Source organism: Ananas comosus, unplaced genomic scaffold (genome assembly GCF_001540865.1).
Source record: "Ananas comosus cultivar F153 unplaced genomic scaffold, ASM154086v1, whole genome shotgun sequence".
Lineage (NCBI taxonomy): Eukaryota > Viridiplantae > Streptophyta > Magnoliopsida > Poales > Bromeliaceae > Ananas > Ananas comosus.
Window position 1 is genome coordinate 1 of NW_017893403.1, and position 14,617 is coordinate 14,617.

The following is a 14,617-nucleotide window of genomic DNA, read 5'->3' on the forward strand; positions in this document are numbered from 1 at the left end:
AAGGCTCTGGAGAAGATGTTGAATAGCGGGCATCGGCCTAGCACGAGTGTTTTCCATTTAGTACTCTCTGGGCTTCTAGAGAAAGAAAGGTATGCTAACGAAGCTAGTAATTTGGTTGCTGTCATGTTAGAGAGGAAAATTCGTCAAAATATCGATCTTTCTACTAAGGTTGTGTCTGGTTTGTTTAGTAACGGTCTGAATGAGAGAGCATTCAAGATTATTAGGTCACTTTATGACAACGGATATTATGTGAAGATGGACAAGTTGGTTGAAAATCTGTGCATAGAAAAGAAATTCTTGGAAGCGCGGGAACTTTTGCTGTTTAGTTTGGATGCTCGTCAGAAAATTGATTCGGTAGTTTTCGCTTCAGTGCTTAATGGGCTTTGTCGGGCTGGAAGAGCTTCCGAAGCATTCACGCTTTTCTATGGAATGATTGACAAGGGAAGTTTGACTGTACCTTCTGATTGTTTAGTTGCTCTGCGTGTTGCACTTCAGGAAGCAGGAAGACTTAAAGAGGCTGATTTCGTCGGCAAACAAATGAGACGTGCAATTACTTGAAGTGGGAATTGCATGGTTATTCTCAATTTTCTCCCCCGTGGAGGTGTCATGGTTTAAGAAGTTAAGTGTTGGGAGATGGTTATAAAAGAAGATGCAGATGAACATGTTTGGAATGAGATGAGCTTTTCGAGATCGACCGTGAAAACAACCATATAATTTGGTATATTACCGGGAAGCTAATTATTTGATGATTTTGCTAATTTTTCCAGTGTAAATGTTGCACATCGATCCCCAATTATTTTTTGTGTGGACATAAAGCCTCTCGCTTTCCAGCTCGCAGGAGACTTGATTTTAACCAGAGGGTTTACTCTTGCGTAATTATCCTCTTCCGCAACCAGCATGGTCATTGGGTCAGAGGTTCTGGACATGATTGGCACTTCCATGAGCGGCATACAGATCAATGGTTAGAGTGACTGCAGGCAGAATAAATGACAGGGAGCTTTTCCGTAGGAAACAAGGATGGAGCTTTCCCTCAGAGGTTTACCAAACTGCAAACTTTATCTAAGACATTGAGACAGATTAAGATCCACTTTACTCTAGCGCATATCTGTCCATTAGACCTTGCCACCGTGGTTTCATCAAAGTTAAGAAGACGACCAACTCTTGTGACCACTTGAAGGTGTACATGCTTCTTCCAGTACTCAAAAGGCGGATTATAGAGGTTAGCCCAAACAGGAGCAGTTGAAATAACTTGATCTGATGAGTTGAAGTTTGGTTTCCTAGCAAATGAAATTAATAGGTAGCTCTTTTACCGTCCAAGGTCCACCAGAAAGGACAACATGTATGCCCTCCTTAAGCGACCCGCTTTTCAAGAAGAGGTTCAGTAAGGTATTTTCTTTATCGAAAACTTCCATTCGCCAATGCTTTCCTGGATTAAGGTCCATTGAAGGATTTCCAATGGGTATAAAAGTTCCAAATAAAGAACCAGATTGTGGAGAAGCTCAAAATACAAGCCAGATAAGTAATGAATTAAAATAAACCTTAGAACTGGTCTGAAAGAGGGGAAAAAAAGAGTCAGGAGAAGAAACAAAACGAAGGATTAATTGATTGCAATAAAGAGAATTCCTAGGTAACTATAGAAGAAATGTTTTAAAAAAGAAAAAGTGCAAATAAAGTGAAAAAGATGAAGTATTGAGTCATCCCCAAACTGCAAGAAAGAATGTACATTTATATCCCTATATCGATACTAATAAAGTTTCTTATAGCTTTCTTATAGCTTTATGTAGAAATGGAAGATTCTATTCTCTCTTGACAGGAAAAAGAACCTTTAAAAGACGGTTTTGCTAAAATACTCGTGAAACTGGAATAAATGTTTTCCTTCTAGCTGAAGATGCCCTTTTCAAGTTGGAGGTCAAAAGATTTAAGGCCTAAACTAGTTTTTTTTTTCCACTAACTACTGAATTGGGCTCTTCTCTTCTTCAGACGGTAGAACTTGTTTTCATTTTTGTTACTGTGTCTCTTCAATTCACTTTTTGCAATGTCTTGATGATTTTATGCTTGTGCTACACTACAGGATGATAATATGTTTGGCTATTACTGTGTTTCTTCAATTCACTTTTTGTAATATCTTTATTATTTTATACTTGTGCTACACTACGGAATAATATGTTTGACTTTTGTCAGGAATACAAGATCTTCTTAGCGCTTGTTTAGCTGCTTTCTGGATCAGCTCCTCCACTCTAAGTTGTTGTTAAGCATTTCACAAACAAATAACTTAGTGCTCAAAATGAGCTTCTAGACTTCAAAAGGAGAAGGTCCAATTTGAAATTTCTGACTGCTGGAGTAAGAAGTTTGCTTTGGGCATTTAAATGAAGTATTTATGAGTGTTTCTTTAATATCTCTACTCAAATAGAACATCAGCAGCAAATGCAGCAGCGCCGAGTAGTTACCAATTTGCACAAAACCACATCTTGTTACATCACTGACGGCTACTTTTTAGGATTCATATTCCTGTTTAAGTAATATGTATATCACTTGATAGACGTGTTTAACACTGAAGTTTGTATATTGTAGGCCTGAGATGAACACCGGTCTGATATCAGGTAAGGAGATACCGTTGACAATCTCTTTGAGAGTGTAGAATGCAAGAGAAGCAACAATTACATAAGCCAACATATGGAGTAAGAGTGTTTTTTATTTCTTCTGGAAGTTTAATGCGAGGTTGTCAACTCTCTCTTCCTTGAAACGGGGAATTAAACTATTCATTTTAACAGGAAAGCGAACTCAGTGATGCAAGGAGTACTTTTTCTTTTTAATAAAAGTGTGCAGGTTGACTAGTGGAGTTCTTCTGTGATCATCTCATAAAGAGATGCAACAATTCTTAAAGAGATTAGGTAGCTGCTTGTTCTGAAAATCGATCTAATTGTGTAGTTTATCTTTAGATTGGTACAGTCTGAATACTTAATAGAGATGGTTACATTGTAAAGAATGGAATTATGTCAGAATATTTCTGCAAGATCTTTTCTCCTCCTTTTCTCCCTAAAAAGTTGAGTATGCGATGGGTCTTTAGTATGTTTGGATGGAGAGATTGGGTGAGAAATGAGAAGGAAGGAGAGATGCTACTCTTTTTTTCGGTATGGATTATTGGATGTATATAAGAAAAACGAGAGGAAATGAGCTTGTGATAGTTTATTTTTCTCCTTCTTTCTTTTTTTTTGTTTATTTTTCCGAGACAGAGTAATACTACTTGTACATACAAAAAATAGATGTAAATTTTACACTCTGCAATTGTTTGTTATTATTGAAATGCACTGGGTACATACAAAAAAATAGATGTAAATTTAACGCTCTGCAATTGTTTGTTATTATTGAAAAGCGGTGAGCAGTTTATTATCTCAAAAAGAGATAAATCATTCACTTTCAATTACGCTTATATGGCGCATATGTTATGGTGTATAAATTTATTTTTACAAATAAATATCTTTTACAAATATAAAAATTTAATTAATCTATTTTACCGCGTACAAAATTTTAAGGGTAAATAGCACGTTTGGTCCTCAAACTATGAAGCCAGCGACATTTTGGCTTTCAAATTTTAATTTATTGTATTTTTTGGCTCAAATTTTGAATTGCAATCAAGTCTCACAATTCAATTTAGTTAACTAAATTTTAACGTATTATTGATATAAAAATAATATGCATTTTAATTATTGGCGTATCATCAATCATAACACTGCCACATCACTTTTACATTAGCGATACATCAATATTTAGTTAATTAAATTAGTTATAATTAAGGCTTGATTGTAATACTTATGAATATTCAAATAAATTTTTTTAATGAATTAAAGATTGAGGATTAAAGTGTCGCAAGCCTTATAGTTTCAGAATCAAATATAAAACTTACGTAAATTTTATTAAGAGAAATTCTTCTCGCACACCCTATGGAAGAGGTGCAGATCTTATACTCTTATTTTAAAATTTATGAAACTTTAAATAGTTAAAAAAATTAATGTAATAAATAAGGAATAATTTTTTTGAATGAAAAAATATAAAATATACAATTCACTTTAGATAGTAGCAGCAGTAGCATTGCTTTTTTCTTAATTTATTCACAAATTTCAGTTATTAAGCCTAATTTTGAAAAAACGTTCATTTCCGAGAGCATCTTCATGTCCCACTGATCACTGATCTCTCTCTCTCTCTCTCTCTCTCTCTCTCTCTCTCTTCTCCACCCCTTTTCTCTCCCCTCCTCTCTCTCTCTCTCTCTCTCTCTCTCTCGATCTCGATCTCGATCTCTCGATCTTACCCATTCTGCTATATTCTTTTCTTGCAATTTGGGGTGCGTGGATCGGTCGCAGATGCCACATTCGAAGCGGAATCGAAGCGACGGCGGCGGCGGCGGCGGCGGCGACGGCTGCCGCAGCATCGTTCTGCCGCGCAGACTGCTACTATCCATCTTCATTGTCTCGCCCTTCCTCTTCTTGCTAGCCCGCGGCGGCGTTCACTCCCAAATCTCCAAAGGTATGTCCGTGTGTGTGTGTGTTGGCGCTTGCGCGAAAACCCTATCCCCTTTACTATCTGTTTTGAGGGTTCGGATGCTTAGGATGGGCTCAGATCTATAATCATCTTGCCTCATGTTGTTAATCAGCGTCGCGTCAATTGGTGTCGAGGGAAAATTGAGGAGCCATTGTGTTGGAAATGAAAATGGCTAAATGAGAAATGGGAGTTAGGGCCTGTTTAGATGTCAGAATAAGTTATTCAATGATAACTTCTCGCTATGTGGTACGATCCTGTTTGGATGTCGGAATAAGTTAACCCGCGATAACTTGCACGGTATGAGAATTTTAGGACAGCATATTTTACTTGTGAGGCGATTTATCTTATTCCAAGAAAAATGACTAAGAAGGCTGAATATGTTATGACCAGACTACTCATCTACCGAATTCTACAAGCTTCCTGAGTAAACCAATGAGATATGCTGAACAAGATTTTCATGCGTCCAAATAGGGCCTACGAATATTTTCTTTTGTGATTGCAAACTCAGATAGTGCATTCCACCTACGATTGATATTATCTTATTCTGAGAAAATGACTTGGAGGTTGAACATAGTATGCCCTTCTAGACATTTGATCGTACTCTTCATCTATCAATTACTACAACCTTCTCGAATAAATAAAAGAGATGTGTTGAATAAGATGCTCGTTCATCCAAACGAGCCCTTAAGTTTGTTCTTAAGGAATGTACAACTTAGGGAGGAGTACCTTTCAAACCACTGTTTGAAAAGACCAACCTGCATAGACCGGCGGAGTCCTCTTATGACATATGCATTGAATAACGACAGCATATTTAGGCTCGTGTGTGATTACCTACACAAATACTTGAATATCATTTTTTTCATGCATGCTACTTTGTTGATTTATCTTCATTGTTCACTATTTTGTATTACTTGAAAACTTTGTAACGTCAAAATGTCGTACAATTAATAATTAAAAGTCTTCCATGTTTTTTTTTTCGTTTAATGACTATTTTATTATATGTTACGTGAGCGGCATATGCACCTCCTCACTGCATATGCACTATGTCGTGCCTTTGCCGCCTGTAGATTATTTCTGCTTTTTACAACATTGCTCCAATCCTAGATGGAACTTCATTGATGCCTGCCTAGAAGTTTCTCCCTTTCTTAAATGCCTGCCTTGCTAACCTTGAAGTTTCAGTCTGAGGGAAAGAGGTAGAATTGGAACCCTTTGTTGTATGTTCACCATAGAAAGCACCATATATTACATTCGAGAAAATGATGTCCAAATCATGCAATATTTGTGACAGTCGGATGGTGCAAGGGCAAGTTGATGGCATACTGAGACTGTTTAACTCTCTACATATGTATTTTAGTCAACATATTTATATGAAGTTAATTCTTCAGAACTTGATTCTAGTATGCTTTCAAGGGTGAAATGATTCCGGTCAGCCTAATATGTGACAAAGAAGAAAGAAGAATGCTATTGGTGCAATCTTGAAGTAATGTTGTGATATGCGAAATAAACTAAACACTTTGCTACTTCCCTGCATTAATTTGCAAGATGGCCCACCATGCATTAGATAATGACGTGGCATAGCTTTTAGCTGAATCTTGGACTATAGCGTGCCTATTTACATATTTTTATGACTAAGTATCCACTTCTATATGGATATTGATGTCTCCACTTAAGTACTGCTTCTGTTTCAATTATAGTAGTGTTTTTTTTTTTTTAATGCAGATAGTGAGGCGGAAAGAGACTTTGCAACCAATCAGGTTTTCCCTTTAAGATATTTATTTTGTTTTGTATCAATAGGGTAAATGCATGACTCTTTGCTTCATATTTTTTTAAATTCCCATTGTATCCCTCATAGAAGATTTCGTGCAGACAACAAATTGGAGAGAGCGGTTGGCTGTTCAAAACTTGAAATCGGTTCTAACTAAAGAGGTCAGTTATAGTTTCTTTTCAGATACTTTTTATATACTTTTTTGTTTAAAATTTTTGCAGTGTTCGTGGAAGGCGTTTTATAATGTAATGCCTTAACACTTACTTATGTGGTGCTTGTATCTCTAAGTTGTTGATCTTTCGTACTATTATTGGCTGCATCATCTTTGATTAAAATTTGTTACTTTTAAGGTTAGGATGACTTACCATCCCATCTAACAGTAGTCTGTTGCTATTAGGTTATTTAGTTTTGGTATTGTATGTGCTTGCAATTTTGATGCTGATGCACTGCAAATACATATCTACACACCAATTGTTTACGGAACAAAAGTTTCTATTTCATAAGTAAATGTCTACCTAAAATGTACTTATCTAGCCTTTGTTAAGAGATTTGAAAAGAGAATGCAAAAAAGTGACTGTAAATGGAGAATAAAATGATGGATAAATGTATTTCATATTTTACAGTACTTTCTTATCAAATTATAAGAAATTTATGAGTACAATGGATAGCGAGTTTAAGGGAAATTATGCTAGTTATTTATATTTTAGTTTCTAATAGTTAAGATGACAAAAGAATTTTATGTCACTAATGAACCAAATTTTGCCATCAAGTGATGAAATATTAAATGAAACTGTAAGAAAGTGGTTACCATATGCATATTGTCACCTGTCTGAGTGTTAGTAATAACTATTTTATCTTCTCGACCTTCGTGTTTTTTCTGCAGAGTTTCATTTTGTTCCATTCTCTGCATCTTTTCTAGGAACCAGTCTTCGCCTTTTCAGCCGTATTTCTTTTCTTTTAATCAAAACATTTTGGGTTCCTTGTAATTTTATTGTGAGTAATTGTATACCTTGGTATATGCTTGGTAAATTCCAGTATTACAACAACAAGCAGATCAGATAACTAGAGGTTTGAGCACTTTTGACTTTTACAACAAATTCACAGTATTTTTGAGATATTTTTGTTGTTTCTCAATACTCCAAAAAAGCATCCAGATACCCCTTTTTAAGTATAAACACTGCTTTCTATAAAACAATAAAATTATTCCTATACTACAAAATTACATGGCATCAAAACAGGCCCTTAGTAAACAGTTTTCCATTGTCTAAAACCAAAACTTTCCTTGTATTTTCCTTAACCCAAGATTGAGCTACTAGTTTGATAAACTGTAGGATAGTTCTGGTCAATTGACCCTGCCAAAGCAGTTACCGGATGCCCGATCTCTGCAGGCAAGGTTACCTGAGTTGAGGTGATGACATAGTACTCATGCTTCTTGTCCTTCATCTCTCTCTGTATTTTTCCTAGTCCAAGCAAGAACTCCCTTTGTACTTTTGTATCCCGATTCTCCTAGGTCATTCATCGTCCAAACAACAAGTCTCTTTGTAGTTGTGTTTGGTTCGCATTTCTCCTGATCTTTTTTTTCTATTTATCTCATAACTACTTTCTATATATCCACCATTGGTCTATCATCGTTCACTTTCGTTTTCCTTGCTCATTTCCCTTCATCTTCTGGCCTTTCTCTTTCTTGTGCAATTTGTGATGATGCTATCCTGCTAAATGTTGTTGACACTCAGTTGGGGAATTGATTTTTGACAACCTTGGTGGGTATTGTCAATAATATTTACATTTTTTTGCCTGTGAAATCCTCTTGGCAGGTGACTGACTCTATATCTATTAGTCGATCTCAATTGGATCTGTGGAGTCTTGATATTTTGGGAAGACACCATGCCTCATCATCATGGAAAACCAGTGGCCTGAATGATACTGAACAGGACATTACATCATTAAAACACGTATTTTTTTTACTTTATATGCATAAATTTCTATTTTCATGGCATACAGTGTTAAAAATGTGCCTGTTAATCATGTGATCTTCTTTGACTTTTTTAAGCCACTTCAGACAGGTTCAAGTGCTGATTGGAATAGTATCCAGTTCAAATCAGAAAATCCAATTGGTGGCGAATTAGCTGCAACAGAGAAGGAGGCTGATGGGGCGGGTATAAGACTTGGGTTTCTACCACATCTCCTTGAAGTATAATTAATTAGCAAATAAGTGAATAATTTTTGCTGTGCAGATGGGAATCTGCTTACTGACACACCAACAAAAGTATTTCGCAGGGTTTCTCGTTTCCTTCTTTCCCATCATTCGGCAATGAGAGTAAGAATTTTATACAGTTATTCCATTTTGCAGTCAAAACATTTTTATTGCTGTTAAATTCTTGAATTTCTAATGTATCCTTTTAATCTGGATAAAGAAGCTACCTGACCTACAATTGCTTTGACCTCTACTATTGAATGCTTTGATGCCTAGCTGTTTTATACTTATCTGGAAAATTAGCTGTTTTCTTTGATTTTTGTTATTTATGATATTGTTATTTGTTGTAGAAACCGAGAGAGTTAAGGCAAGAAAAGAGGGCGATGGAGTTGGTTCAGCAGGATGAGGAGGCATTGGTCAAACTTGAGAATGCCGCCATCGAGCGATCAAAAGCAGTGGATTCAGCTGTCCTAGGAAAGTATAGCATATGGAGACGAGACAACGAGAATGAGAACACAGACATAAAAGTTAGATTTATGCGAGACCAAATTATCATGGCGAGGGTCTTTTCTGTTATTGCCAAGTCAAAGAACAAGCTTGATCTTTATCAAGAATTGCTGAATCGTATCAAGGAAAGCCAGCGTGCAGTCGGGGAGGCTAATGCCGATTCTGACTTACATCACAGGCAATCATCTCCTTTGCTTTATTGACATAACAGTCGATGCCCGTTGGCCTCCGATGAATCTTTTGCAAAACTGTTGTTCGAGTAGAACAATTTGAAGAATCACTAAATAGCTTTTTCCCCAACCTATGCAACAGAAGGAGAAGCTTCAAATTGAAGTTTCTACTTTTTAGACTTAAAAGCTTGTTTCAGATTCCTACTTGAAAAAGTTCTTCCGAACATTCTGTTTGCTGAAGATCTGGCTGCTGTTTTTTAGAGTTGGAAAGACTATTCTAGAAGTACAAATAGGAACTTACTGCTACTGCATCCTTTTTTTCTTTATTGAATTTTAGCATTCTAATCTGCAGCTCCCCTGATAAAACCAAAGCGATGGGTCAAGTTTTGTCTAAAGCACGTCAAGAGCTGTATGATTGCAAGGTAATAACCCAAAGACTGCGAGGAATGCTTCAGTCAGCAGATGAACAAGTTAGAAGCTTGAAGAAACAGAGCACTTTCTTGAGCCAATTGGCTGCGAAGACTATACCCAATGGGATCCACTGCTTATCTATGCGGTTAACAATAGACTACTACCTCCTCCCTCCTGAGCAAAGGAAGTTTCCGAGGAGTGAGAATTTGGAAAATCCGAACCTTTACCATTATGCACTCTTCTCTGACAATGTCTTGGCTGCATCAGTTGTCGTCAACTCAACCATCATGAATGCCATGGTAAATGTATATCTTAGGATTTCTACGCATATGTCACTGCAAAATATGTGTTTTGTACATTTCCTTCTAATATCTGAAATTCTACATTTATGTTTAGAAAGTGGATTTTCTTACAAAATCAGCCATTTTTCATGTTGTGAAGTCATCCATTTTCACATGGAAAAGTTTTTTTTTTTAATTAATAGAAATTAGGGTATATTTCAGAATTGCCCTTTTGTGGTTTAGCTCATTTTCACTTTGCGACTCTATAGTTCAAAAAATTTCACTTTATCTCCTCGTGGTTTAGCTCATTTTCACTTTACACTCTGTGGTTCAAAAAGTTTCACTTTTGGAGGCAAAAGTAAAACTTTTTGAACCACAGAGTGGCAAAGTGAAAATAAGCTAAATCATAGGGGGACAATTTGAAGTTTACCCTATAATTTAAGAGGGTGTATATGTAATAAATTACGTTTTTGAACATCATATATGAAAATTCAGATTATGCAAGAGTATATATGTAGAAAGATAATTCTGCAGGGATATATAGGCAAATATCTCTAACTCCTATTTGTCTTCATTATGAACCATAATAATTTTGTAAATTTGTAACTTCCAATTGCAGGAGCCAGAGAAGCATGTATTCCATCTCGTCACTGATAAATTGAACTTTGGAGCCATGAACATGTGGTTCCTCTTGAACCCACCTGGGAAGGCGACAATTCATGTTGAAAATGTAGATGATTTCAAATGGTTGAATTCTTCCTACTGTCCGGTTCTGCGACAACTCGAGTCTGCTGCTATGAAAGAATATTATTTTACATCTGATCACCGCTCAACTCTGTCTGCCGGTTCATCCAACCTTAAGTACAGAAACCCTAAATACCTTTCCATGCTGAACCATTTAAGGTTCTATCTCCCACAGGTTTATCCCAAGTTAGACAAAATCCTGTTCCTCGATGATGACATAGTTGTCCAGAAGGATTTAACAGCACTGTGGTCCGTTGATCTCAATGGAAATGTCAACGGAGCCGTGGAGACATGTGGTGAGAGTTTCCACCGCTTTGACAAATATCTCAATTTCTCAAACCCGCACATCGCTCAAAACTTTGATCCTAATGCATGCGGTTGGGCCTATGGGATGAATATTTTCGATTTGAAGGCGTGGAAGAAGAAGGATATTACTGGGATTTATCACAGGTGGCAGAACATGGTAAATTCCTGTGAGATTAATGCTAATTTTGCTCTTCACATCTTATGCATGGTTTTCTATATTTAGTTTAGAAAAAAACCCATATATGTGATCTATCATATCTTCTGACAAACTTTTGGCTCGTGAAACGTTTAACGTGGACTTCAGCTTTTGCTTATCGGCTCGTTCTTTTGATTTACCTGAAATCCCTACAGGAGTTCTGTTATGGGTTTTCATGATTATTGCCATTTTGTTGAAGCGATGTTTTTGAACTGTCAATGCCTGAAATCATGCGATAGGCATTTTTCCTCCCCTCCTTTAGCGGTTGATTAAACCATCGATTTATCATCTCTCTATTAAACTTGGTAGTCTCTAATCCAGCAGTTACAATTTCTAATCCCCGCACGCAATTTCTTGCAATTATCTTCGCTTACAATGTTAACCTCTTTTTCTGCCAGAATGAAGACCGGGTTCTCTGGAAACTGGGAACACTTCCGCCGGGCCTACTAACATTTTATAAGTTAACTCACCCGCTCGACAAATCATGGCATGTGCTCGGTTTGGGTTACAGTCCTAGCATTGACCGCTCGGAGATAGAGAATGCTGCTGTGATCCACTACAACGGGAACATGAAGCCTTGGTTGGATCTGGCGATGACCAAGTACCGGTCGTATTGGACCAAGTACATCAAGTACGATCACCCTTACATTCGCGGCTGCAAGCTGACTGAATAACTCTGACAACTCTGACTAACCGGTGACCTCCGCGCAAGATTAAGTTTTGATCCTCTGGGTTGGAAATCAATGCGAAGCTGATGAAACAGAGTTCTTGTTATTGGTAGATATCGTCCTTTGTTTCCCTCATTGAAAGAATTTTACTTTCTCTGAGCACTGTTGTTAAAACCTTTATGAGATGTAGTATGCTATTTGGAATATAAAGTAAATAATTTAATTTCGTTTCTTGTCCCTCAATGGTCTGGTCCTTGTTAAGGGTGCGTGCTATGCACATAAAATAGTGGTAGTTCGATCTGCGAGTGTTTTGCTATTTATGGGACAAATTTTTATTATGGGCTAAATTGCATTTTTGGTCCTCAAACTATGGTGTGACAGTTTGGTACTTAAAATTTTAATTTATTGTAATTTTTGGATCAAATTTTTTAGATTCTTGCAATCAAATTTCATAGAAGTGCGTGGCACGTGTGTACTTAAAATTTTAATTTATTATAGTTTTGGATCAAAGTTTTTAGGCTCTTGCAATCAAACTCTACAATGCAATTACAGTACAATTTAGTGAACTAAGTACAATTTGGTAAATTAAATAGTGATGTGTTACTAATAAACCATCGACGTGGTTGTATTGTGATGAGCGAGGTAAAAACAACAGAAATACTACATCCTGTCATATCAGCATCATTGAGCTATAAGATTTGATTGTATTGTGATGAGCGAGGTAAAAACAACAGAAATACTACATCATGTCATATCAGCATCATTGAGCTATAAGATTTGATTGCAGCAATCTAAAAAGTTTGAATTAGAAATTATAACGGATAATAGTTTTGAGGATTGAGGGCTAAAAGAACTTTTTTTTATTATTAATAGACTTTAATAAAACTTGTCTTTTAAAAAAAATTAGTTTACAAAAATTAGATTTTTGCGGTGAATGAATTATTGCTTTTTTTAAATACAATAAATTGTTCACCGTTTTTTTCAAAATAAGAAAATTGTTTTTTTTATTTTTTAGAGTTTGGATATAGAAAATATATAAGCTTGATGAAAATGAAAAATGATTTAGTGATAAATTATTTACCGCTTAGATTTAGTTTATAAATATCAATTTTGAATGTCTATTCTTATAATTAAAAAGTGGAAACGCATCTTGTCCCAAAAACCTGACTAAAAGTGTGATTTGGGGGTTTTCTCAAGCTGGCATGATACTCGGCTACTTAAAACTACCAAGCGAGCATGTCATGTATTGCAAAGCAGGTGTGTTCTCAGAGCTTGAATTTTTTTCATCCTAGTTTTATCCAATGACTCTGTTTTTCAAGGCATAAACAAATTTATCAAATTGTAAGCTTTGCTCATGCTGTTCAAATTTCAGCTGGCTAAAGCTTTGCTCTTGCTTGCCAATTGCTTTTCCTGTTTCAAAAGCTCAGTGTTAAAAGATGATCGGCTTTAAACTACCTGATCACATATGCATGCACATGGCATGATATAGCACACTAGTAATAATAACTGAATTTAAGTATTTTAGACCGATGATTTGAATCCAAAAAGTTATTATTGTTAGTGCGACATATCGTTATATTTGGTATAAGAGAGAGTTAAGTTCTACGCAGGATAAAGTGCTAGACCATGGGTTTGGTGGGAGCTACCTTTTAAATCCGCAGGAACTATCTTTAGAATCTCACGTCGCTCTGTGATCGGGTTTAGGGGGTGTTATCCTGCCAAGATTATGCAAACTCAACTTTAGTATCTGAGGCTTCCCTAGATTTTGCAAACTTGGCTTTAGTAGCGTAATGTCTAGTTGAAATACTCCCTCGCGTTTGGTTCGCGTTATCTTATCATAGTATCCGAGCCATCCCTAAATCTTGCAAACTCAGCTTTAGTAGCATAATGTCTAGTTGAAATACTCCGTTGCGTTTGGTTCATGTTATCTTACCAGGATTACAAGGCATCCTGCAAGAATTACTTGACTGTGAATAATCCAGCAACTGATTCAAAATTACAAAATTAACATTCCACTTCCTAATTACTATTAGGAAGTATGCAGTAATCCAACATTACATTACTGCACTGAACCAAAAGTAATACAGCATTAGTAATAATCTGAATAACAGATATTAGATTACTAATCATGCTGAGGTAACCGGCGATGTTGCATGACGCGAACTAATCATGTCGAGGCAACCAACGATGATGTTACATAATACGAACCAAATGAGCTCCAAGGCATATATTTTATCTGGGATATGTGAATTTCTTGATCAATTTTGGGGAGGAATAAGTTGCATTGAGGTTTCCTTTCAATGTTTACAACTCCCACACTTCAGGTCACCTGCAGTCCTAGTTCTTTTTTAAAGTTTTGAAAGCAGAACATCAAAAATACCCCATTAGAATTTTCATTAGTATTTAGAAACAATATACAACAATAGCCATGTCACAATCACCTGATGACAATGATAGGGGTTTGATGGCTGTATCTTCTAAAAAAAAAAAAAAAATCTAACATGCAGTAGTCACATTGCTTACATAACGTTCTTAATTATCAAATTACTCTCCTAAAATTCACCCATTTCATCATAATTTAAAAAAATATTTTTATTATATTTTTCTCTCAAAAAATAAATGTAATTAACTAATTATAAATAATATGGTGTAACTGCTGCATAGTAAACATCCTCGTCCTCGAGGATTTGCTCTAATGCTATGAAAGCATGGCCAAAAAAACATCCTGCTAGAACTTTCATTAATATTTACAAATAATTATTCACCAAAGTAATAATTATACTCATATAAAGAACATACAAATAATTTACCCTAACAAGTTCTTAGGGTAAATTCTTTG

The 14,617-nt window shown here is 36.0% G+C and overlaps 1 protein-coding gene and 1 long non-coding RNA gene across 4 annotated transcripts; both read left to right on the plus strand.

Moving 5' to 3' along the window:
• The first annotated feature begins 6 nt into the window (after window positions 1–6).
• On the plus strand, window positions 7–3,189 carry LOC109705940. Its single transcript, XR_002214977.1, has 2 exons — window positions 7–1,386; window positions 2,182–3,189. It is a non-coding gene; the product is annotated as an uncharacterized LOC109705940 (long non-coding RNA).
• A 944-nt stretch (window positions 3,190–4,133) lies between these two features.
• Window positions 4,134–12,021, plus strand: LOC109705938 (polygalacturonate 4-alpha-galacturonosyltransferase-like). Of its 3 annotated transcripts, none has more exons than XM_020226754.1 (10): window positions 4,134–4,521; window positions 6,256–6,290; window positions 6,403–6,462; window positions 8,116–8,253; window positions 8,361–8,457; window positions 8,536–8,618; window positions 8,846–9,180; window positions 9,525–9,882; window positions 10,484–11,071; window positions 11,509–12,021. In XM_020226754.1, exons 1-10 carry the CDS (start codon window positions 4,359–4,361, stop codon window positions 11,782–11,784), a joined length of 2,133 nt encoding a protein of 710 aa, XP_020082343.1. In that variant the 5' UTR covers window positions 4,134–4,358; the 3' UTR covers window positions 11,785–12,021. The 3 variants fall into 3 exon arrangements, with proteins under 3 accessions (XP_020082343.1, XP_020082342.1, XP_020082344.1); XM_020226753.1 differs by having other exon boundaries at window positions 4,135–4,521; window positions 8,352–8,457; XM_020226755.1 differs by lacking the exon at window positions 8,116–8,253 and having other exon boundaries at window positions 4,135–4,521.
• Window positions 12,022–14,617: the final 2,596 nt, after the last annotated feature.